General features: G+C 36.2%; 1 protein-coding gene across 2 annotated transcripts in view; it reads left to right on the top strand.

Moving 5' to 3' along the window:
* Positions 1 to 26,206, top strand: part of NRG3 (neuregulin 3) — a 902,987-nt gene that overhangs the window by 647,949 nt on the left and 228,832 nt on the right. Inside the window, exon 1 of one of the 2 annotated variants that reach the window (XM_054690695.1) lies at positions 25,912 to 26,007. The exons of the other annotated variant lie outside the window; for it this stretch is intronic. Coding sequence (XP_054546670.1) covers positions 25,931 to 26,007 — 77 coding nt within the window. The 5' untranslated portion in view covers positions 25,912 to 25,930. Of the gene's footprint in view, positions 1 to 25,911; positions 26,008 to 26,206 lie in introns of those variants that run through there. 2 annotated transcript variants of the gene reach the window in all.

Here is a 26,206-nt window from a genome sequence, read left to right as displayed (position 1 = left end):
CCCTTCTCATCATCCTTCTCTTCCACCCATTCTTCTCCCTCTTCTTACCTGAAACTGTCTTATATAATCCACCTGAGACAGAATTCCTGGGAACAATAATTATGATTAAAAAAAAATTATTAACCTAAAAATAAAGCAGTCCTCCCTACTCCCCACCCCCACACATATCCTCACAGTGAATTTCAAATCCAAATCCTGGTTGCAGACAAACGATCTAATCTAAGATGGTTCTATAATCTATCCCAGCAACTTGTAATTACTTTGTATTTCAGTAATTTCTCACTGTTAAGTAATTTAATTTTTAACACTTTAATTTATAAAAATAATAAAGACGAAAAGTATGCACAAAGAATGTAAATTTCCACATAAAACAAGACCTAAAAATTGAAATAACACAGAGGAACAATATTTGTGGAAAGACTTATAAGACATATTGACTCGGTGTACTAATATGGTGTAGATGGTTATAAGGAAAATGCTGCATACAGCTATGTATATTGTGTGTAGACATATACAAATACAAACACATGTATAATTTCTAATATCTATTTTAAAAATATATGACAAAGGGCTTGTTAATTTCTGTAAATTTTAATAATAATTACTGTGCAAGAATAGGTTTTTCCATTTTCCTTTCTATTCACTTTCCACATTGTCTGCTATGATGGCGCTTATCTTACTGGTGAGGAAAATACTCTACTGAAAATATGGTCTTTAATAATTATTGTCTTAAGTTTCCCAAAGTAGATATTTTCTTATCCTTCCTGTATCATTTGACCCCCATTTTATTTTATTTAGGAAACTATAACTCCACTTATGTCATTTTGAAGTGCTGCATTGTACAATAAATGAAAGGAGACTTTTTCCTTAAAGCCTTTACCTACAGGCTTTCTCCAGAGCCATTTTGAGTCAGCACCTCCATCTGTGGTCCAAGATGAGAAACTGTGTACTGAATCACCTTGACAGTTGTCTGTTTGCATTATATCATCAGCTCCCACCTCATGTGCTGACACCACATTCCTCACATCCATTATTTGCTGCTCCCAAGTGCCGGCATTCTCAGACAGAATGGAGAATCACTTCTCTTTGCTAAAAATAGACACACCAACATTTGAGATATTTCCCTAGAATTTCCATGCAATATTATTGTTACTTTTTTAAACAGAAGAGCTCTATAGAAGTAAGGACAGACCTAGTAGTCCTCTACTATGCAGTTTCACTGCTTAACTCAAATATTTTCCCCTGTCACCATCACAGTGGCAAAAATGTCACCATTATACAGAGAGGAGGCATTGAAGAGTTTATAATAAGAATATTCATGTGTATAATTAAAAGGAATATCTAAGGTGATTACATAATCTGACCTTATAATTCATGATTGCTTGGAATGATTTAAACTGAGAGGTCATTAGGTAAATTAGGAAAGAGGACGAGGGAAACCCAGAAGGGATAAAATTAACTTCCATTTTTATGATTCCCTTTGCCCCTAGGGCTAACCCAACTCAGGCTAAAGAAATACCATTTTTTCTCATATTTAATCAGCATTTTCTGAGGCTCTTCTAGAAACAGGCATGATTTGGGGTGCTGGCAGCAAGGGAAGAGGCAGACATGTGCCACCTCATTAGCATTTCCAGTCAATTGGGGAAAACACTTCCAAAAACCAAGGGAAAGGTCTGGAGCTTTGAGAGAATGTACAGGGCAATGTGTCCAACTTTGGCTCAGAGAAAACTAGCAAGCAGATAGACTTGACTTTGTCTTAGCAAAATTTACCATTTTCCATTCAAATTGAGAGCACATACTTTATCTCATTTGACTGTTGACACATTGCAAGTTAAAGGTCATTATACTTGATTTTCTCTATGATGAACTCTTCTCCACTGTATTTTTATGTACTTTATGAATTCCCATCAGTACATCTTATTCTGCTTGTTTGTTTACATGTCCCTCTTCTGGGTTGAAACTTTTAAAGGTCATGGTCCAAATATCAGGTGCTGATACAAAAGAAATACTTAGTAAATATGGATTAAGTGATAAAATAAAAACTATTCCATATTTTGAACCTCATATAATTTTATATAATTTTCATGATACCTAGAAGCATATGCTTCTAAAGGACTACCATATTTTTTGTTGATTTCAAATGACAGTACTAACACAATTTTAATATGGTTAATATTATTAGATGATGATGTTGGAGAAAGTGTTAAGAAAGTCCAGAAAATTTAGCCAAAGACTACTTAAGGGAACTGGAGTGGGAAAGGCTGTCAAGTTGAAGAAGAATCATATAAAAAATTGAGAAATCTGTGTTCCTAAGTTGACCTCGTTCTCATCCAGAAAATCCAGGCAGCTAGCCAGCTCATTGTAACCCCTAAGAAGTTCATTCATGAACTCTCCCTCTTCAGAAAAAAGAGAATCATACATATTCAGTTTCCACTACCAGAGCTGAGAGGTATAAACAAACACCATCCCTAATTTTATGTAAACATGTTTTTCAAAGTATTTAGATGATTGATGAATAAAATGTCACATTACTAACAGAGTACAAAATTTATGGGTACTCCAATAGCAAGTGGGATATTGTCACTTGCCACAGGACTTTAATGAATCTTAAATTTATTTTGCAGCAGAAATATATGGGAAAACATAGGGAATAGAGAAAAGAGGACCCTTGGTGATTGTGGTGGGGAGGGAAAGAACTGGAAAGAAAAGGGTACTTCAGACCTGATTTCAGAAAGTCATTAGTAATGAGTCACTCTGTAATTGGCCTAGTTCTGGGGAACCATCAGTATCTGCCTTTTTGAATCAATGTGTAATTTTGTGAGAATGTGACAGCCTGGTGCTGAGTGGGTTGTAGGTGAAGTACGCCTGCCCTGTCGTATGAGAGGCACAGGATTGGCAAGGAAAATCCATCTGACATTGTGAGCAGCCAAATTAATCAACAACCAATTTTCCAGCTACACTGAATTGAACCTCAGTAACTGTTTTTTAAATACCTCCAAGGAACCTCTTACATGCTTTCCCACTTTCTTCTTATAATATAGCATACAAATAAATAGAACTCAAAAACTGTGTAGGTTCATAACACAACTGAGCTTCTTATTTTTGACTCTGGAAACATTGCATTATGTATAATGTTCACAACACAAGGATAAAGTTAGACTCAGGGATATGAATTGCTGGTTTGCCATGTAAGAAAAAAAAAAAAAAAAAGCTAGTAATTTTATTGTAATACTGGTTGGTGTGAGAGGGGGCGTTTAAGGAAATAGGAAGGTTACCCGAGATGATTTGGATATCACATCTGGGAATCTGTACAGAGATGTTTACTTAGTTGCATATGCTTTCAAAATCGAGGAAATTTAAATAACACCATGAGAAAAAATTCACAATTGCAAAAATATAAAAGTGCAGAAATGTGGGTGGAAATAGCATTTTCTTTTCTACATAAGCTCTATTATATAAATTACTTTGTATAGATAACAGTATAGAAATAAAGAAAATGGGTTTTGGAATAAGACAGACTCAGATTCAAATCCTAGCTTCCTAGCTTTACCTCATTCTTGTTTTGGTCTCTAAACAACTACTAAATTCTAAGAGTCTCAGTGTCTTCAAGTGTAAAATGGGGATAATATAAATAATAAATAAGTAAATAAGGGGTAATATAAATATTTAACATAGGATGATTATTAGGAACAAGTAAGACTGTGCATAAAATACCTGGTTCATAGTAAGCATACAATGGGTTAGCTTTTATTACCATTCATAATAACACTCAACAAATTGCTCCAAAGTCAAAATATTTTTCAACCCCCTTTGACTTGAAGATTTATATTGTTTCCATTATATGATGGTTGCATTGCATAATTCAAATAAATATGAATATGGATCACATGCTTGAAATTTTAATCATAGGAGTGGGTTTATGAATGACTTCATAGTAAAGTCCTGAAATGTCATTAAAATAAATTTGTATTAAACTTGAAGTGATTGGGTGTCTATCCCAGGCAAGTCCCTGTTATCTATGTTTGCTTTTGAATGCTCTTGCAAGAAAAGAAAGGAGGAGGAAAAGAAGGGAAGAAAGGAGGAAAAAAGGAATAGCAAAGGATTGAATTATTTTTTTATTTATTTATTTTAATTTAAATTTTATTTTTATATTCCCCATACAATTACAACCCCCTTATTTTTACCCCAAGCCCTCCTTTCCCCGCCCCCACCCCCCATAGAGTGTCTCCTGTTCATAGTTACTTGTTGATTTTAATGTTTTCTTTCTTATAGTTATTCTTTTTCCTGGTCCCATATTTAAGTTTTCTAGATTCCTGCTATGAGTGAGACCATCCGGTATTTTTCTTTTTTTTTCTGGCTTATTTCTCTGAGCATGATCCCTTCCAGTGCCATGCATGTTGCTGCAAATTGCATGTGTTTATCTTTTTTGAATGCTGAGTAATATTCCATGGTGTATCTTCTTGATCCAGTCATCTATTTTGGGGCACTTGGGTTGTTTCCAAAGCTTAGCTATTGTAAATAGTGCTTCTATAAACATAGGGGTACAGGTGCTCTTTGGAATTGATGTTTCTGTGTCCTTTGGGTAAATACCTAGGAGTGGAATTAATGGATCATATGGAAGCTCTATGTTTAGTAGGTCCAGAAATCTCCACACAGCTCTCCATAGTGGTTGGACCAGTTTGCACTCCCACCAGCAGTGCAGGAGAGTTCCTTTTTCTCTACACCCTCGCCAACATTTGTTGTTGCTAGTTTTTTTAATATGTGCCATTCTCACTGGTGTAAGATGGTATCTCATGGTAGTTTTGATTTGCATTTCCCTGATGACAAGTGATGTTGAACATTTTTTCATATGCCTGTTGGCCATTTGCATTTCCTCTTCAGAGAAGTTTCTTTTTAGCTCTTCTGCCCATTTTTTGACTGGATTATTTTCTTTGTTGTTGTTGAGTCTCATCAGCTCTTTGCAGATTTTTGTGATCAGTCCTTTATCATTAGTGTTGTGTGCAAAAATGTTCTCCCAGTCGGTGGGGTTTCTCTTGGTTTTTGTTATTGTCTCTTTTGCTGTGCAGAAGCTCTTTAATTTGATGGAGTCCCAGCTGTTTATCTTTGCCTTCACTATCACTGCTTTGGGTGATGTGTCTGTAAAGATGTCTTTGATGTACATATCATGGAGTGTTTCGCCTATATTTCCTTCTATGTATTTTATGGTTTCAGGTCTTATGTCTAGTTCTTTAATCCATTTTGAGTTGGTGTTACTATTAACTATAACAATTAGGAACTTTGTCCTTGCTCAAATTGCCTTAAGGTTTTTCTCAGCCTAATGTAATCAAAGATCATCTTCATTCTTGTACTTTTACTCCAAATTGCCACCACATACATAGTTCATTGACCCTTCCACCTAAGATCTTGGACAATTTCTGGGTTTTTGTTTGTTTGTTTTCATTTGAAATTGTGACTTCACTTAGCCTAGCAAACTGCCTTGGCCATATGGCCCCACCAGAAGTTTCCAGAGTTTATCGATTTACCTAATTCATTCTTTTGTATTTAATTGAATGCTTTATACATGCCCTCTCCCCATGACCCATGGTCCCATAAGAGGGCAATGTCCATGTATTATTTTACACAAGCACAAAATCTATACAAACATTTGCTATTTAAGCATGTATGCATATTTGCAGGTGTGTGTATATGGAATCTATTTTAGTTTTATGGCATGTTTTATATTAATTCATTACAAATGCATAACTTGGTCTGTGCATTGATTTCAATTCAAAAGGATAATATAGGAGACAGGTATGCATGGTGAAGCATGATAATGCTGTCTTGCTTTGTCCTTCATCAAGACATACAGAAAGGATAAGTACAATTAGAGATATGGTATTTCACCTGTGGAGAGACAGCTGGCTACAGTACATGTGAACCTGCTTTCAACACTTCACAGACATTGTAAGTGAAAATCATTTCGATCAAAGCCCCAAGTCAGATCACACACTGAAATTGATTCATCTGGGTTATATTGTAGACTGAGAAATACATTGGAAGTTTCTACTTGAGAAAACCAGCTTCAAAGTCATATAAGACTTGTCACTCCAGGAAGTTTAGATACATGAAAAGAGTCTGATGTGGAAGTTTGGAGAAGCACCTATACTAAACTGAACTATTGCCAAGATTATTAACACATCACTTTGATGAGCCAAAAATTTCTGTTTTTCCCCATAAGGGAGGATATCTTAGATAGTCTGAGGTGGAAATAGGGCACAGCTCTTTATTTTAAGATAAAAGCATCTCATCTTTAAAAAAAATGCAGTTAGGTTTTGACAGAGGCTGTTGGAAAGTGGAGGCAAGCATGATGTACTATAAATGTTGGTATTACAATCAGATCACTTTTGGTAGGTGCCTTCTGATCATCTATTTAGTATAATGTCAGCTGGGTTTGAGAATCATTTCTTTTTTATAAACCATCTGTTTTGTTATGAAAGTTTCTTTATAAGCCATATGTAAGCGGAGAGCCTTAGTTCTTTTTTTTTTTTTTAAACATTGTCTTCTGTGTTCTTTGTTTCAACATCCTGTGTACTGAATGGTAGTTTTAACCTGTCTAGGAGAAATGCAGGGAGTACAACCAAATAAATAAAGAAATGCTTGGCAAATACAAATTATCAGTTGATTGAAGACATGTCTGTGCAAGCAGTAGTCTCAGACACTGAAGAATCTCAAGACAAAGTAATTCTGTTTACAAAATGAGGAGTCATGGTCATGTTGCCTTAGGAGCTTCAACTTCCCTATTTTACCATGGGAGAAATAAAAATGAGAGATTTCTTAGAGTTAATTAACTAAAATGTAAATACAAAAGGGCAATGCAGGAAAACACCCTGCATTGTATTAAATTATATTTAAATATTGAAGTATTTCATAAATGCTTTTTTTAAAGATTTATTTTTATTTATTTATGCATACAAGAACTGAGGTGTAGGCCAGAGATGTGAGGGATGAGAGGATCCACCAGACAGATGGGGAGCAGAACAGGCAGATCCACTGAAATACAATTCTAAGGGGAACAGCAGGTGAGACAGAAGAGGTCTATTGTGCCATGTGGGTTAGCTCCCTGGCCAGGGATCAAACTCATAGGCTGTGGATAGCTTCACAGTGCTGTGCTTAACCCCTTAGGCCACCAAGGAGGCCCTATTTCATAAATTCTTGAAAACAAAAGTTGTAACTTTAATCAGTGCAATAAACAATTATTAATCACTAGAAAGCAGGATAGTATAAGTGATTTAACAACAATTTACTATCGTTGGTGACTCACCTTACTCCTCCATCCTAGCAGGTTCTTCTTACCCGTGAACACAGTCAGTCATTTGCAAGGTAGTAAGGCTAATGACTATAAAATAACTATTTAGGATTATCTTCTTCCTTTACGTTAAACTTGACCCTATATTCACAACACAAAAATCATACTCTGGCATCGATTAGAAGTATGTGGTTGTACTTGAGTCCTCTTGAGATTCCATGAGTGTGGCTACATATTCTAGATCAGAAGCAACCTAAAGATCAAAAGCATCAATATCAGTTCAAGAATTTATGTTTAGAATACTACGATCTTGCAAGGAGCACCAGTTATAAGCACAATTGAATGCTCTTAAAATAGTTCAGATGTGCTGGATGATGAGCAAATTTAAAAGCAAGCTATACATACAAGAAATATATAGCAGTCTTTTCTGAATAGTCAATTTCTTGGTAGTACCAAGAGTACTGTTGATGTTATTTGTTTATATTTGCACACCCAGTTATACTATTCTGAATGTTTTAAAACATCATCTCACAACATTTAGTTCCACTCAGTTCATCCCAATTTGTAGATATTAAGCTTGAAAACTTTGGCAGAAAACAACTCAAGATTCATATTAGCTATATTCCACATGTAAGTGAAATCATGCAGTATTTATCTTTCTGCTTCTGAATCACTTTTCTTAGAATAATCCCTCCCAGTTCTACCCATGTTGCCACAAATGGCATGAGTTTATCTTTTCTTGATCACTAGTAGTATTCCTCTGTGTATATATACCATATCTTCTTGACACACTCATCTATTCTGGACCACTTAGCTTGTCTTTATATCTGGACTACACTAAATAGTGCCGCTATATACATAGAAGGGTGGGTTCTCTTTTGGATTAGTGTTTTTGCACAAGATATTTTTAAGAGGGATTTAATGGTGACATTAGCTAGAGGAAATATGCCATTTCATATCCTCACAAGATATTCATGATATCTTAGTTAACATTAGTTACTTTATAACATTAGTTACGTTGCAATAAAATAACTGTTTCCGGCCTCCCCGGTGGCGCAGCGGTTGAGCTCTGGGTTGCGAGCTGCCTGCAGCCTCTGCAGTGTCGGTTTGATCCCTGGCTGCTCCCCGGCCACTGGAGGAGGGTCCCACATGGCGCGCAGACCTCTCCTGCCGCCCGCTGCTCCCCTCAGCAGTGTACTTCAGTCCTTCTGCCTGCTCTGCTCCCCGCTCTGGCTCTGGTGAATTCTCTCACCCTCCCGCACTTCTGACTGTACCCAGTGCATGTATGTATGTATGTATGTATGTATGTATGTATAAATAAATAAATAAATAAATAAATAAATAAATCTTTAAAAAGAAATGATAACTGTTTCATTTTGTTTGACCCAGATTTTTTTTTTAACCCAAATTTATCCTCATAGACCCTAACATGCATGTCACTAATAAAACTAAGGAACTAATATTCCCCAGATTACTTCAGGTAGAAAGACTGTTTTTTTCCAACCGTTTCTAATTGCATATATTGGTGATCATGTGTTTTGAGTCCTGTCAGGCCCGAGCAATAATTAAGGAAGAGCGTTGTGACAAGCATTCAGATTCAACTCCTAATGGACACTCTTATAAGGGTTTATTTTTAATTTCATATTAATATATTACTTAAGAAATCCTAAGTTCTTGGAATGAGGCAGTTGGCCTAGCTACCTAAGTAAGAATGCTCTCTGGACAATATCTAATTGTTCTGGTAAAAAATACACATTATTGCACTGAGGCATCCCAAGGAAATTAGAACTGCAAGAGACTTTCTTTGTTGTCCTGAACATCAGATCTCTCCAATAGCTTGTTAATTAATTCACAATGACTTTATTCACCTACATTTATTAATTAGAAAAACAAATTTTGGACCTCTCTGGTGATGCAGGGGGTTAGACATAGCACTATGAAGCTATCTGAAACCTCTGCAGCACCAGTTCCATCCCTGGCCAGGGAGGTGACTCACATGGTGCAGCAGGCCTCTCTTGATTCACCTGCTGCTCTCCTCAGCAGTGTATTTCAGTAGATCTGCCTGTTATGCTCCACACTCAGTCTCTGGTGAATCCTCTCACTCCCCTGCATCTCTGGCCTGCACCCCAGCTCTTGTATGCATAAATAAATAAATCTTAAAAAATAGAAAAACAAATTCATCTTAATACCAAATAAGGTGCCTTTTAAAAATTGTTTTAAAATTCCTATGATTTATGCCATATGCCATTAAATGAACCTCAAGATTTTAATCATATAAAATTCTGCCTAAAAAAATCCTGTATTCTACCTTTGTATAATTGAGTATCATCAATATAATGTGCTTTATTATATAAATTTCAGCTATCTTTTGAGAATTCCTTTCAGACTGTGTTTCTGAGAGTATGTTTGAACCTGACCAGTATATCATCCATCATCTTAGCTCTTCTCTCAGCTTGCTTTCATGTCATCTCTGCTTTCCCCCAAAAAGCCACACACATCATCCAGATCTTTATACCAATCACTAGTATAAATGTAATGAAGAACAAGTGCAAGGACAGAGCCTACAGCATGATGCCCAAGGCTTCTGTCTGACTTGGTATTTGTCAGCACTTATGAGGTACAGATGATACTTATACTAACTATAAACCTATAAATCCAGACTGTATCATATCCCTGTCTTGCCCACAAGGACATCATATGTCTTGCTAAAAATCAAAAACCATTCTATCTATGTCATTCTAGTTTGCTAGTCTAATAATACTACCAAAGAAGAAAATTATTTTAGTTTGATTTGTCTTGTTTTTCCAATCCTACAGAGAACTTTGTAATAAATCTTTGCAGTTTTATATTACAGTATCCCTGATTTATTTATTTATTTATTTATTTATTCAATTGTGTTTTCATCTCTGAAATAGGAATATTTGACCACTTCCAATCTATTGGCAGCCCTCATCTTCCAAAATTTTGCAAATTTACTCCATAATTTTTAATGTGGTTAGACCTTAATTTGTCATTCATAAAGTATCCTTTATCAAAATATTTTTAAGTATTGGCATTTGAGACTTGATTCAATTCCCAATTCAACTATATACTTGATTAAAATGTTATTTATTAAAGAATATCTTGAGACTATAATATCAAGAAGGCAGATTTGTCACATATATCTTCTGTACCCATCTCACCCAAATCACTGAATGATAGAAATAATATAAAAGTAAGAATACATTGATAGTAGTATTCATAAGTAAGTAGGGATATGATCATTGGACAGAAAATCCTGAAAATCAAATGCATATGGAATTAGTTTGTTGGAGAAATAAGACTAGAGGAAACCATAATCCACATAAAGGCCAAAACTGCAGTAAAGGGAAGTGCAAGTTCAATGGCATTTGAATTTCATGATTAATCAATACATGGCAAGCCATTTGGGCAAGTGCTTCTCAAACTTTATGGATGTGAATCACCTGGGGAATTGTTGAAATGCTGAGTCTGATTATAAGAACTGTGGTGGTAACCAAGAGTCTGCATTTCCTACCAGACAGTGCTGACACTACCGATTCTTGGGCCTTGCTTTGAATAGCAGGGGTCTTGATCAGAGGCTTCTGGGGATTGTGCCCAGCAGTCTTTTTAACAAGTCCCCAAGGATTCTGATGCAAGCTCAAATGTGATACCCACTGGTAGTTAAGTGAGCAGGTATATCTTGGTCAGCTGACCTATTGTCCCTCTACCACCACTTTCATCTTTGCCTTCATTCCTAGCTACAGGTTCTATGACTGTTTTCTCCCAAGTTTAAAATTTCACCTAACTTTGCTCGCAGAATTAATCAGTGCTGCCGAAGAGGGCTTCTCCTGTTGATTTGTTACCCAAGGTAGAACAAAGCAAATTTGGAGATAATCTTTCTCAATCATCTACATAAAAGACAAGCAAAAGAAAAGACAGAACTGCCAAGCGAAATCTATCCAAGTCATCTATCCGGCAGTGAAGCTTTTCTTATTTTTGCATTTGCATGACAAGGTGTCTAGCTTGCCTATGAAATTCCACTCACCTTTCCTAGAATTAGACATCCGGTTAATTCCTGAACCACCATTTATATGGAAACTGTGTCTAGTTTTGCCCCTAATATTTTAAGGGACCAGTTCAGGACAATCATAGACATCAACCATATATGAAAATACTTGCAAGTTATTTTTCAATATATAAGAGTTATTGAATGCCATATTTATCCTCTTGCCTTGATAGTGATCTAAAAGACTGGGTTTCTATTTAGAATTTTGGATTCTTTGGATTTCTATACGGGAATACAGAGTCACAGGGACACCCTGCACCTGGCCGTCTAGCCCTCCAGCCCTCCACTTGGACACCTGGGCATCTACTGATTCTGATTTTCTTTTTTTTCTCAACAGATCACATTTGATCTCAAAACTTAGCAATCTGGCTTGTTTTAGGGATTTGAACCATAGCAGCCATAGGTACTGCTGATGAGTAGCAGGGCAGCAGAAAGCATGCCTTCCCAAATGACATATATGGGGGACATCAGAAATTTGTGAAGAGTCTCTAAGATGATTACCTAGTTAGTATTGCTTGAGTCAAATCATTTTATATAATGTTTCAAAAATGCAGTAGTTATTTATCAATAGCACAATATTTGTATTATATCTAACTGTATTTTATATTATTTATTTTTTAAAGATTTATTTATGCATACAAGAGCTGGGGTGAAGGCCAGAGGTGTGGGGTGTGAGAGGATCCACCAGAAACAGAGTGGGGAGAAAAAAAGGCAGATCTACCAGAACACACTGTTGAGGGTAGCAGTGGGTGAGACAGGAGAGGTCTGCTGCAACATGTGGGTCACATCCCCAGCTAGGGATCAAAATTGTGCTGCAGTGGCTGCTGATAAGCTGATTGTGCTAACACATATAACCCCTTGTGCCACCAGGGAGGCCCTCTCACTATATTTTTAAAAAAGTAAAATATTACAAAGCTAATGTCCCTTGGATATCTGCTTTCACTGTGTAAACCTTGTGAGTCTTCACCTTTGTGAGTCTTCATCCTGGACAATATTCACCTTTTTTTGCCAATATGCAGGGCTGGTCCTCAGCTAACAGGCACCAGGGAAACATGTTCTATATTTTTTCCATGCAACATCATCCTTTATGAATTTAATAACCATTTACATATGATATGTGTACATCGAGTACATTTATTTCTAAATATTTTATTGTAGACATATAATCAAAAAGTAGACAAATATGAAATGTTGAAAAATTTATTTTAGAAAACATAGAGAACACTTTTGTATCCAACACTCAATTTCATCATATAATTAGTTGCCAGTTGATCTCAAGTTCTTTTTATGAAATAAGACTACAAAAACAACAGAGTTTGTTGAAAATTTCCCTTAAATTTCATTCCTTTCTCATGAAGTCATCACAGTAAATTCAGTATTTCATATTCCATGTGTTTATTTTTTTTCCTTAATGCAGCCTTTTCCTTGTTTTGAGATTTTTCTATTTTGCTATGAAGTCCTTCAATTTTACTATAATATGTGTAGCTGTGGATTGGTTTATTTTATTTAAAAGTTAAATATTTTGGCACTTTTAGTATGTTTTTGCATAGGAAAATTATTATCTTTTCAATCTTAATCCTTTGCTGTTATTTATCAAATATTGCTTTTCTGTCATTTTTTTTCTAAGAATGATGTCAAACATATGCCACAACTTCTTCATCTGTTCAGCATGTTTTATATGATTTACTCTTTTGCCCCTCTTAGATTCTTTTGGGGTGAGTTTTCTAGGACCTGCCATCTTTCAATTCATTAATTTGTTTTTTAATTGCATTTGTTATGTTTATCTCTCATATACTTTTAAAATTATATCATATCATATATATTTTATTTGCCTGATTTCTAATTGACTCATCAGATAAGAGTTTTGGAGGGGTGCTTTTTTATGCTCTTTTATTTTTAAGTTAACATTTAATTTATCTCATTGAGTATTATAAACATCTTTCAAAATACTTGTATAGTTTCCATAATTCATTTTTTCTGTAGTGAATTTTATTGACTGACTTCTATAGAATTAATTTTTTAATGCATTTTCAACATTTGATTCCAGTCTCATTTCAATTTATACTCCTTTTTTTTCTCTCTTCCTGCCTTTTTGTTCTCTGCTCCCTGCTTATTTTCCTTAATGTCTATCTCTCTCTCTATTGCTGTTACAATTGCTTCTCTAATCTCCCTGGATTCATGTGATGCAGGCTTGGACTTTATGAAGTGTTGATATCAGGTATGAATAGATGTAGTCCCCAAGCCATCAGAGTCTAATCAGTTCACGAATTCCATGTTCTCATCCTCTCTTTCCCCTTGGCCTATTGGGTATTTATAGTGGTGTTATCCAATCATGTAACCACTAGCCAATTGTGGGTATTAAAATTTAATTTCCAATCATTGAGATGGGGTAATATTTAAAATGCAGTTGCCCATTTGTCTCTAATGAGCCTGCAGTAGACAGCTTCTTTCCATCATTGAGGACCATTCTATTGAATAGTACCATTCTAGAGCTATAATCCTAGGCTTTTATTTTTCTCAGAAGCAATTTTTAAAACTATTTTTCTTTGTAGGAGTGAACCACATGTGCTGTCCCCTTTGTTTCAACAGAGAATCTGACTTTGCTTGTCTATGCCATTGGATCCCTTCTAGTCCTCTTTTACCAGAGGGACTGAAGTCCAGGCTTCCGGTACCTGCCCTTGTAGTCAGAGCCTGGCAAATGCACAGTTACTTTCGATTTCTGCTCCTTTTCTGAATCAGACTAGAAGCTACTTTTACATTTTCCTTTTTTATGCTTTAACCATTACAGATTCTTATTTTAAGCAGAGGAATTTTGAAGCAGAAATTCTGTGCATCTTAACTTGGAAGTAGTGCTTTCACTTTTACTGTAGGCTTATATTCTATTATATGCTTAAACAATTTGTTTATTTACACATATCTGTTGTATGTACATTTTAGAAGCTTCAACATTCACAATTAAAATAAATATGGCCAATAAAATTTGGAAGAGCATCTCAGACAGATGGAACATGAAAGTATTTTTGGTGTATTTCACTGGCTTTATGGAGCCATTGTGTCTGGAATGGCATGGTCAAGGAAAAGTCATAAAAGATGGTTTAGTGGGGTGACAAGAGGAGAGTATGAGGGTCTTATTGTTCCTTAGACCAAGTCTTAAAAAGGGGTTTGTCTTTCATGTTCATGATATGGGGAGTACGTGTGAGAAGTAAGATAATACAACTTAGATTTTCAAAGGATTTTCTGGTTTGACATACAGAGTAGACATGAAGGAGTTGGGACTGTAACATATAGACCAGGAAAGGAAATATTTCAATAATGCAGGCAAGAGTTGTGGCAGCAGTGGTAGGGAGAAAAGGAAATATTTCAATAATGCAGGCAAGAGTGGTAGGGCACTCTTGTGGCAGCAGTGGTAGGGAGAAAGTGGGATTTGCATATGGTTCCGTGTAGAGCCTAACACATTTCTTGGCATGGATAAGGGGTGTGAGAAAAGGCAAGGAGTCTTGGATGCTGCCAAAGAGTACTGCCTGAGCAATGGAAAGGATCTTGGAGCCATTCAAAGAGAAAACACCCCTGACTCTGACTGTTTATTGCAAATGAGAAAACTTATGGAAAGAAACCAATCTCTCCTCCCACTGTACTGGATATGAAAAGAGCTGAGGTTATCCAGAAACTATTAATACAGAGAGTGAATCCAGTCCTTACTTGGAGCCTGGTATATTTTAAGGGAGTGGGGACCATTATGGACTTTACTGTGAAAAAAATAAACTATGTTTTGAGACTGACTAGTGTTAAAACTTGAGTCTGCTGGAGGAGCAACCTCCACGCCAGTCCAGTAGGGGCCATAGCAGTCATACTCCCTTGCCCCTACCTCCCTCCCTTTGTAGCTGTCAGTCCTTCTGCCTGAACTAGGCTGATCTGCAACCACTGCTGTCCATCTGCCACCTGTCACCTCTGTGCTCTATTACATGATGCATCCAACCAAAGTTTGCAGGCACAGACTGGGGGGGAATTGTGGGTGAAGCTGCAGGCCCCAACCCCAGGGCACACTGGCCGTGAAGACTTTACAAGGGCAAGAACTCATGTAGACTGGCCCCTCAGCTTGACTGTATACCCTGTGCTTTGGTTTCTTCCTCAGCAGGCCACCTGGTGTCCTCTTCCCCACGTGTTGGACCCCATTGCTCTGCCTCTGATTGCCAGATTGGCCTCTTCTTCCACCCAGCCAGTCCTGGGTTGCCTGGCTGAGTGAAACAGGTGCCATGTTGCTCTCAGGCTTGCTTCTTAGACTCTGGTCTCTGAACCTCAGACAATATCTGGGACAGGAAAGACTGTATCTTGTTATTGACCGGTCTGTAAATTTTCTTTCTCCTTCCCCCTAGCCCAGCTCTTGCTTGTCTCACTCCCAGTAAATAAATTCTGTTGTTGTTTCTTTCCATGAGTCTTCTTTTACATCCATGCCCTGCAGTTCTAAGTGGCCAGGTGAGAACCCACCACCTAGGTTTCAAGTCTCTTCACCAAACCAACTCAGTCTTCCAAGTATCCAAATGAATATGACTGTGATGACTGTGTTGAAGTTTGCTATGATTTAGATTTGGTTATTATTCTGCCTCTTGATTCTTGCCTCTGAAAAAACACTCATTTCAACTCTCACATTTTTTTTCCTGAAAATGTGAATGGACGCTCCTTTGACAAAATGAACTTTCCTTCCTACACTAAGATGCCTGCTGTGAGCAGCTGCAGAATCAGTCTGTTTCAGGGACAAAGAAAAGGATGTTTGAAAGTGTCTGCATCTCATGCTTCTATATTATTTTTCTTTGCATTTATTTTATTATTCCTAAAATGCCAAGAATCTGGGTTTTTTTCTAATTTACCTCAAATATTTATCTTAGATAAAGATGTGCTTTACCGTTTTCAGTTTAACTGTGATTACTTTTGATCCTCCCTGGATATGGAATGGCTCATTCCCTAAATAAAAGATTACGTTTTCACACAAAATAAGAAAACTGCCAAATGTAAACAGGAATTGTATGTCTTGCTAATAGTCTAACAGGAAGAATATTGTGTTAAATCAAAGAAGAGTTTTTGAATCAGCAATGCATACAGTTCTTATTTAAATTACCAACTCAAGTATATTTAAATGATGATTCTTCCTAACAGCCAAATCAGTGGCTCACTGAAATGATATAGAGAAAAGTCTACATCTCTTGATTATTAAACATCTGTTAGCTGTAATATGTCTTATAGACATTGTGATGGTACTCTGAAACATTAAAGTGAAAGATAAAATTAAGGCCTTTCACTACAATATGCAAATTTTAATTTCTGAATAATAGATGGGACAAGGTCTTTCTGTAACTCCCTTAACCATCAATCATCACCACTATTTAACTTCTAAATAGTGGGTACAACTTTTTTAGTAGGGTTCAGGAAAAAGAAAAAAAAAGGACAGATTTGGTTGTTTAAAAGGCCTGGTGATGAATATCAACTCCCTTTGGTGGCATTCCTCACAAGTTGTTAACCCACCTCTGCTTGAGTGTTGAAGTAACAGAAAATGCATTACCTTCAACCATCATCCATTTTATCTTTTCTGTTTCTACTGGTGATTTCCATACATATAATTGAACATTTGAGACCTGGTTTCTTCAACTAATAAATGGGCATCAAAATGCCAATACCATAGGATTTAAAGATAGTATGTAAAATGAGTATCTTAGTGACATTGGCACTCCAAATAAATAATATTAGTTATTGCTATTAGCTTTAAATAATTATGTCCAACTATAACATGAAGGAGAGACAATGTCACTGGAAGGTTAAACCATAACCATACAACTAGTGAACTTGAGTGTGTTTTGGTGTCAATGTAATTCTGTAGAAAAAAATGCAAGAAACTTAATTATCAGAATAATGATTAAACAACTACAAGAAGACCTCAAGGTGAATAAAGAATATTTTAGCGATTTAGTTTTAAGGTAAATGTATAAATTGAGGCAGTATTAATAAGAGTATACATTTAAATGTCATCTATAGATATGCACTTACACATAAAACTAATTTTTATACATAAACTCATACGTAAACACATACTCATCTCTGCATATCACAGAATCACAGTTTGTTAAGGTAGATGGGAACTTCTGAGAGAGCGAGAGAAAGAAAGAGAAAGAAAGCTTACTTCTCTCAATGATTTTCACAAAAGCATTGGTGCTGAGACTCAAAATGCACACATTTTTTACGGTAGGTTATCCTGCAGAAGTTCAAAAAGTATAGACAGGGAGGAGTCCATGTGTTCTGATAGTAACTAAAAGTGAAGTCAGCCTCACTGACATCTGATAAAATTAACTTTCCTGTATACAAAGGAAAATGAAGCTTAGATGCATTTCATGACAGACATTCATGATTATTGAGGAAAGCAGCAAAGAAGGAATAATAGGCCCTAGATATTTTAACACTCTCTAAGTATTTCAAGTCTAATAATGTCATGGGTAGCAAATTAGGGTAGAAACTGATTGCCACTGATTGCAAAGATATTAATATATAACTTAAAGATCCACAGAGAACAACCAGTGAACTGGACTTCAGAATTACTTAATCTGTATTAGGAAATTAAAATGCCTTGATCACTAGAATGTAGATGATTAAAATTAGGAAATATTAAAGCAAATACTTTTATAAGCCATTTTTATTGAGGAAAACAGTTTATATTTAGTCATTGAAAATAAAATTGTTACTATGAATTACATGTCTTAAATTAGAACTAGTCTTTTTTTGCTTTCTTTTAGGTTAACATGGGCTAAACTTATTGCCCAATCCTCTAAATTATTCACAAAAATAAATTAGAATTGCAATATTCAGAATAAAGAAAAAATACAATAACTTTAAAACTTGTACAAGTATAATAAAATTAACTAAGTTTTACACATAGAAACATTTTGGTGCATTTGAATCTTGATCTTAAACCATGAATTTGTATTACGTGAATAACCTCTCATATTGAACAGTGATTGTGATTTTTTTCTTTTTTTTTTAAAGATTCATTTATTCATCCATACAAGTACTGGGGTACAGGCCAGATGTGTGGGAGGGTGAGAGGATTCACCAGAGACAGCGGGAAACAGAACAGGCAGACTGACTGAAATACCTGCTGAGGGCAGCAGCGGGCGAGATGGGAGAGGTCTGCTGTGCCATGTGGGTATCTCCACAGCAAGCAGGGATTGAGCTAGCACAGAGAGGCTGCGGACAGCTTCACAGTGCTGTGCTCAACTGCCTGAACACCAGGGGAGGCCCTGATCGTGGTTTTTAAAACTCAGATACTCTATAAGCAAATATTAGGTGACATCTGCTCTTTTAGTGTTCTCATGCAATATCTTTGGCTTATAGAACTATATTAAATCGTGCATAAGAGAATGTTCCTATATGGAATGTCTCCAAATAGGGCACATCTTGAGTTACTTGAGCAGACAATACTAAATGTTCGGCCACGTGCTTCTCAGGCCTCTATGGTGACTTTTCATTTCTATATAGATCTGTTAAAATCTTTTCTAATAGTGAACCAATCTCTTCCCTTGCATCCCCCATCACTTGGAAGTCCTTCTCTCCATTAAGGACTCACAGAAAAGTTCAAAGGCAGTGTCCCAAGCTAGAATCACCTTTGTGATGACAACAAGCACACCCTTTTCCCTCAAAGGAAACTTTCATCAGTTCCACCATTCACCAGCATATTTCTCTAAATAATCCATTTTCAATATTCCTATAAACAGATGACATTGCAAGTAAACCTATTCTCCATGTGGTTTCCTGTCACCCAAAACAGGACCATCATCTTCTTAATTCTGATTATTTCTCCTTCAGGATATACTCCTGTTCACAACAAAAGTTAACACTAAAGATTCTAGTGAAATTGACACTGCTGTAGACAAAAGAAAAATAAGTTAAAATTTTCACGAAGTTCAATAATGAGGAGTCACTGAAAACCCTGGGCACAAATCAAACTTAACTAGCTCTATGACTTGATCAGATTATTTAATCATTCCAAACCTCAAATGTTCATCTTCAGTACCTCAAATAAAACAACGCTAAACTAACAATACATAATTTAGTATATGAAGTGTCTAGCGTCATATCTGGATAATTTAGGCACTTGATAAATATTTCTTTTTCTACATCAAATATTGTGGATCATTTTCCAGGAGCCCCAGTCACTTCTTATTTATTTCTTAGAGTGATTTTTTTATGTACTAATTATAAAATGGACTAATTATGCTGTAGCCTTGGGACATTTTAGAGTAGGTCATTAAAGTTGTAATTGTGGTGCAATTTTTTTTAGATAGAGGTCTGGTAATAAGTCTTCCAGAAACCTTTATATAATGTAGCTTTTTTATTTGAACCCAAGGAACTGAATGAGAAAACTAGAACTTTTCGTCTTCGCAAGTGTTTATGAGTTTTAAATAATTAGTAGGAATGACTCTCTTTTGTACACCAGGTCAGCACTATTAGTCCTGTTGGCAGAGGAGGAAATGAGTGCCCAGGGGGGCAAATTCTCTCCCCCAAGGTGCTGTGAGCAGGATGTGAATCCAAGTGTTTCTCCCTATGCATGAGTGGGTGTTTATGGTAGAATTGGGTGCAGACTGGAAGGAAGGTGAAATTCCTAATGAATACTGGTGCATGGACTTACTACTAAAGTTCTTTATAAACTTAGTAAGAGTTATTATCTAGGAAGAGTCAGGGGAAAAGACACCTGTGGCTGGTGTTCACAAAATGTGAATGAATCTTTATGTTACATACATATGAATATAATACATTAAATATAATTTGTATTAATAAGCATTATAGTTTATATAGGTGTGAATTTTATTATATAATTATAAAATACTTCATATAATACCTATAACTATATTAATAATTTAATACTGATTATATATCATTTTAAAATATGAGCACGATATCTCATTGTGTGCTATATAGAGTAAATGACCAAATCTGCTAGAATTCATTTAGGATTCTACATCCTGTCTGATAGATCCAATGCTGCCTTTGCCTTGATTTCCCTACCTTGGATTTCTCCCTTTGGCCATTCATCTTAAGATCAGGATAAGCCTGATTGCATGCTAGTGTCAATTCCTCTTTCCTTATTCTCCTCTGTTTAACGCATCCTTTCTTCTTCTGTGCAGTCAATTCGCTATTACATTTCTTCATTTCAAATATTTAAAGAGGTTTCTGTTTCCAGATATACTGCTTCTTTCTTTCTAACTATACTGAATTTTGAATGACTATATGAATTGAGATGTTAAATATAACTTATTATTAAGTCTAAAGCCATATTAATTATCAATGATATTAAATATTGTACTTTTCTTTTAGACATTTCCAGATTAAATCATGTCACTATATAACTGTGGCAAATCATTATACTCTTGGTCTCAATTTTATCTTTACATTAAATCTAAAATGATAGCCCTCTCTTCCTCAAACAGTAGCTAATAACATAATAGAGCACTTTAAATGCATCATACGCTCTGGTCAAGAACAACATTGGGTATAGAAATAAGCACTGCCTCCAGGGTTGTTTTAACTTCAAATTAAATCCAAGTTCTAACCTGTGTTTTCCATTTGCTCCAGGAACACAGAAGTTAATTTCTCTCAACATTAATCCCCTCATTTATAAAATTGTGGTAGCCACATCTCCTTTTAATCAGTTTCATGAGGAGTACTTTGTGGAACCTCAGTAAAACTCTCAGTACTTGAATAGAGGAATTCCTCGAAGTGGTTAGATGGCTGTCAACTCTTCTACCACACGATGCAGAAGTATTTTCTGAGGGCATTCTTTTGTTGATTTATTTCTAGGTAAAACACATAGATGAATATCAATTAGATCAACCTTAATTAAATATCTCTCTCTCAATTATCTTCTTCTCCCTCACTTTTATAAAATAGTTACCATGTTTTATTGATTTCAAGTCTGCTCATCTTTGGAGTTTGCATTTCAATTTGCCAAACACTTCAGTTAAATAGCATTCCTTTAAATTCCTTTTTGAATTGCTCTCTATGGCTAGCTACTTAATTTTCGTCAACTTAACTTTTACCAGGTTCCATTTTCTTTTGTTTTAATTATGGTCAATAATCTTATCCATATCAATGTTTTAAATAATATCCCCTTCTGTGCTTTCTCTGGTTTACCCATCCTTACCTGTACTTTTGTTTTTATTTGCCTAGTTTCTATATAACATCCAGGTTTAGAACATGTTTTACTGTCCAATCTTTTCTAACCTAGGAGGTCAATCTTGCCACTCTATGTGACCTTATTTGGTTGTCAGGACTCTATCCAATTGACTTGTGCTCACAATTCTCCAACATAACATGTACGCTCACTAGAAAGACTCAGAAAAGTCTGGCGTCAGGGCTAGCATATGGATTTAGGCAAGGAAATGTGAAATAACAGAAAGCACACTGAATTTAGAAACAGAATCTGTGCTCTTGAATCCTTCTTCTTCCCTTTATGCATTTAATGTCTTTACCAAGTCCTCCATCTTGGTTTTAAAATGCTGTCCTCCATGAAATGAGGTGGTGAGAACAGACTCTGATTTTCTCTAATTATACCACTTTACAGTATCAGGAAATATTTATATTTGGGTCAAAATGTATACTTATATATGGTTTAATTTGGAAGATATATATATGCACATGCATACATATTGTTCAGACATTATTTTTTTAGAGTAGTTTTGGGTTTGCAGCAAAATTGAGGGAGGTTACAGAGATAGCCCATATACTCCCTGTCCCCATACATGCTGGCACCTCCCAGTGCCATATTTGTTATGTTGATGAACCTACATCATCATCCTGGTCGGTAGCTAGCATTAGCACTTTTGTTGTTGCACACTCAGTAGGTTCAGACAAATGTATACTAACACATGACCACTGTTATGGTATGATACAGAGTATCTTCACTTCCCTAAAATCCCTCTGCACTCTACCCATTTGTCTGTCATCCTCCAGCCCCTGGCAACCACTAATCTTTTTACTGTTTCCATAGTTTTGCGTTTCCCAGCACTTCATGTAATTAGAATCATACAAGTTTGAATTCTTCAACATAGTAATATACATTTAATTTTCTCCATGTCTTTTCACAGCTTGATAGTTCATTTTATTTCTTTCTAACAATGAATAATATTCCATAATTTGGATATACTAGTGTTTATTTAGCCATTCACATATTGAAGGATATCCTGGTTGTTTCAAGTCATGATAATTATAAATAAAGCTGCTGTAAACATCCATATGCAGTTTGTTGTGAAGTTTGGACAGAAGTTTTCAGCTGTCTTGTATAAACACTGAGGAACATGATTGCTGGATCTTAGGGTAAGAGTATATTTAGTTTAGTTAACCATTAAACTGCCTTCCAAAGTGGCTGTACCATTTTGCCTTCTCTTCAGCAGTGAATGAGTACCCATTATTCCAACAGTATTGACTGTGTTCCAGATTCTGGCATCCTAACAGGTATGTAGTGGCATCTCATTGTTGTTTTAATTTGCATTTCCCTGATATGCAAAATGTTAGTACAAAAATTCTTTTAATGAAAAGCCACCAATCTTGGTCTTACCTTCCTATATCAACTCTCCTGCTCCCAAATCCCCGAGTCTGCACCAATTCCCTGCTCCTCGGCCCGCCTCCCCACCCTGGCACACACACATAGGCAAACATATTCATCCACTTGTGTTTGGCATTTTCCTGGTTGTCAGCTGTATCTCTGTATATAACATAGTAAACCTTGATTTCTTGATTTATCTACTTTAGTTATGGTAACTTAAATAAAAAGTTAGTGGGTATTTCACCAATAAAATGTGTTTATTCAATAACAGCAACAACAAAAGACATTTTGGAAAGTGCCTTCTCATACGAGACCAGCATACACTTCCTATCCTTTTCCAACTTAGCTAGCAATTCTATAGATATTGGGAATTTAAACCACTTACACTAAACTCCAGCTCCTCTCTACTCACTACCTAGTCGCATCACAATTTTCAGTTCTCAAAGTTTGTCTTTTTTTTAAAATTAATTAATTAATTTATTTATTTTTAAAGATTGATTGATTGATTGATTGATTGATGCAAGTACTGGGTACAGTCAGAAGCGCGGGAAGGTGAGAGAATTCACCAGAGCCAGAGCTGGGAACAGAGCAGGCAGAAGGACCAAAGTACACTGCTGAGGGGAGCAGCGGGCAGCAGAAGAGGTCTGCACGCCATGTGGGACCCTCCTCCGGTGGCCGGGGAGCAGCCGGGGATCGAACCGGCACTGCAGAGACTGCGGGCAGCTTCATAACCCAGCGTTCAACCGCTGCGCCACCGGGGAGGCCCTCAGTTCTCAAAGTTTGTCTTAATGGCAGTTTGAAGTACATAGAATATTGTGGTTCAAAAATGTCCAAATTTAAAGTTGATCTAGTCACATAATTCCTTGGTTTCCTCCTAACAGATTTTCAAACTTAGAGTAACAATTATATTTGAGTGAGCATCCATTTAAACCTGCAAGCCTGTGTCTTTTTTTTTTTTTCCAATGCAAGACCTCTTTCATCTCAGTTTGAGTTGCATGAGGCTTTTAATATGAAATCACTTTCCATTCAGTCTAAAGCTTCCTTGTTGCTCACGAATGTCATACATAATGAAAGATTATATGCATTTATCCTCAGCAGTAAATCATTTATCACACAAGGGAGATATATTATTGTGAATTCTGATCAAAGCTGCCCACTTCCTTTTGCCGGCAGAAATGCTGCACCCTGTTAGTTGATTGTACAGTAATATCCTGGGAGAAACAGGGAAAATTATGCTATTGAATGAGGGTTCAGCAAACTCTAGGGGTTTTTTAAATGGCTTTTTAAAAAGTCATGTTTCATGTAGAACATTCTATGATCCAGGCATGTGAACTATAAAAGTCTTACTTTTTTCTTTTTTTCTTTACTTAATTAAATCAGAAAGCTATGGGATTTTTGCAGCTTCCTCTGTGATGTCTGTAAACGTATTTGTGAATGACACTGTTTGGATATATTGCCCCCTTTCTAGGAGAGACAATAATTATTACCACTTCTTTTTGAAGCATGCTGTGAGTGGTTTTATCAGTTCCTTTACTAATGAGCTTCCTCTCTCCTTTATAATGCCAATCATAAAGATGCCTTTTAAATAAGATTTATCCCTGAGATTTATTTTCTTTTCACTCTTCTTTATCAAGCTGTGTAATGCTTTGCTTAAGGAAATCACCCACAATACCCAGGAAGAAAGAATAGCTGACCACCTTGATCTCCTGTTGATATACTCTTTCCTTGTGTCCTCCTGAGACCGTCAATTCCAGAAAGGTCTTTGCAGTCCTCCTGAAGGGTATTCTCTTATGTTTGATCTTTGATTTTGGGTTATCATTGCCTTATGTTGCACATCTGTGTTCACTGATTCGATAGCATATGAATGTGTTAGTATTAACTTTATTCTGAATAAAGTGAGATGCAGGGTAAAGAGAGGTAGGAAAAGTGAACCGCCTTTCTTCCTTTGGTCTCACTTGGACTGCTGGTTAGTGTGTTCTTTTTATTCAGACCTTAATGCAAAGTAGTAGCTAGTAATCCACAAGGTCAAAACGCCTAACATTTTAAACAATCTTACTTCATTGGATAATCATCATATACTTGAAGCAGCTTTTTGGTGCTTTGGCCATGTTGAGCTCAAACAAAAGAAGCCAGTTGTTTCACTAACAAAATGGGCTTATTGAGAAACAACAAAAAGGCAATTAGGAAAGCAGTCTCCAGGCTCACCACATGTGCATTTCCTATGTGCTATTTGCTCTATCCACCAAATGTACCTGGGGAGTGGGGGTGTCCCTTGTACATTTTATCGAAGTAAATGTAATTTGCCCATTCTTTTTTTTTTTTTTTTTTTTTGTAGATTTATTTATTTATTTATTTATGCAAGCACTGGGTACAGTCAGAAGCATGGGAGGATGAGAGAATTCACCAGAGCCAGAGTGGGGAACAGAACAGGCAGACTGATGAAATACACCGCTGAGGGGAGCAGCGGGTGAGGCAGGAGAGGTCTGTCGTGTCATGTGGGACCTTTGCTTGCGGCCGGGGATTGAACCGGTGCTGCAGAGGCTCCATGCAGCTTTGCAGCCCAGCGCTCAACCACTGTGCCACCAAGGGAGGCCCTAATTTTCCCATTCTTAAAATAAGAGATGATTAAATTTGTCAGAACCGAATATAGCTCTAACAGAAACATAATTAGGTGTTCGGATTGATAGTTCTTAGTTCTCTGACTATTCAAATTCTTTTACTCTCATTTAGGTAAATTGCCAGATTCAGAGAAAACAAGATAGGACACCCAGTTAAATTTGAATTTCAGATAAATAATGAATAGATTTTTAAGTAGAGGTTTGTCCCAAATATTACTTTCAGAATACATTTGAAGAAGAATATTGTAATTCACCTGACATTCAAATTAAACTGAATGTTCTGTATTTTATGTGACATCCTACAGACAAGAGAATCCAAATTCCGGACAATGCCATTCTATAGAAATCATTTCCCCAGCTTGGTAACTACTGTGTACTGAATGACATCTCCCCAAAATTCATATGTTAAAGTCATAATTCCCAATGTGACTGTATCTGAAAACAGGAGATTTAGGAGGTAATTAAGGTTAAATGAGGTCATAAGGGTGGGAATCTAATCTGATAGGAGTGGTGCTTTATGAGAGAGAAAAGAGAGATTGAGATTCTCCATCATGTGAAATTACAGCGAGAAGGCAGCCATCTGCAACCAAGGAGAGAGTTCTCACCAGACGCAGATCTCAATGGAACTTAAATCTTAGAATGCAATTCTTCAAAAT

This window comes from Talpa occidentalis, unplaced genomic scaffold (assembly GCF_014898055.3).
Source record: "Talpa occidentalis isolate TD23 unplaced genomic scaffold, MPIMG_talOcc4v2.1 talOcc4.8, whole genome shotgun sequence".
In the NCBI taxonomy this organism is placed as follows: Eukaryota; Metazoa; Chordata; class Mammalia; order Eulipotyphla; family Talpidae; genus Talpa; species Talpa occidentalis.
The sequence above is the reverse complement of the archived record's forward strand: the minus strand, read 5'-3'. Positions and strand labels throughout refer to the sequence as shown.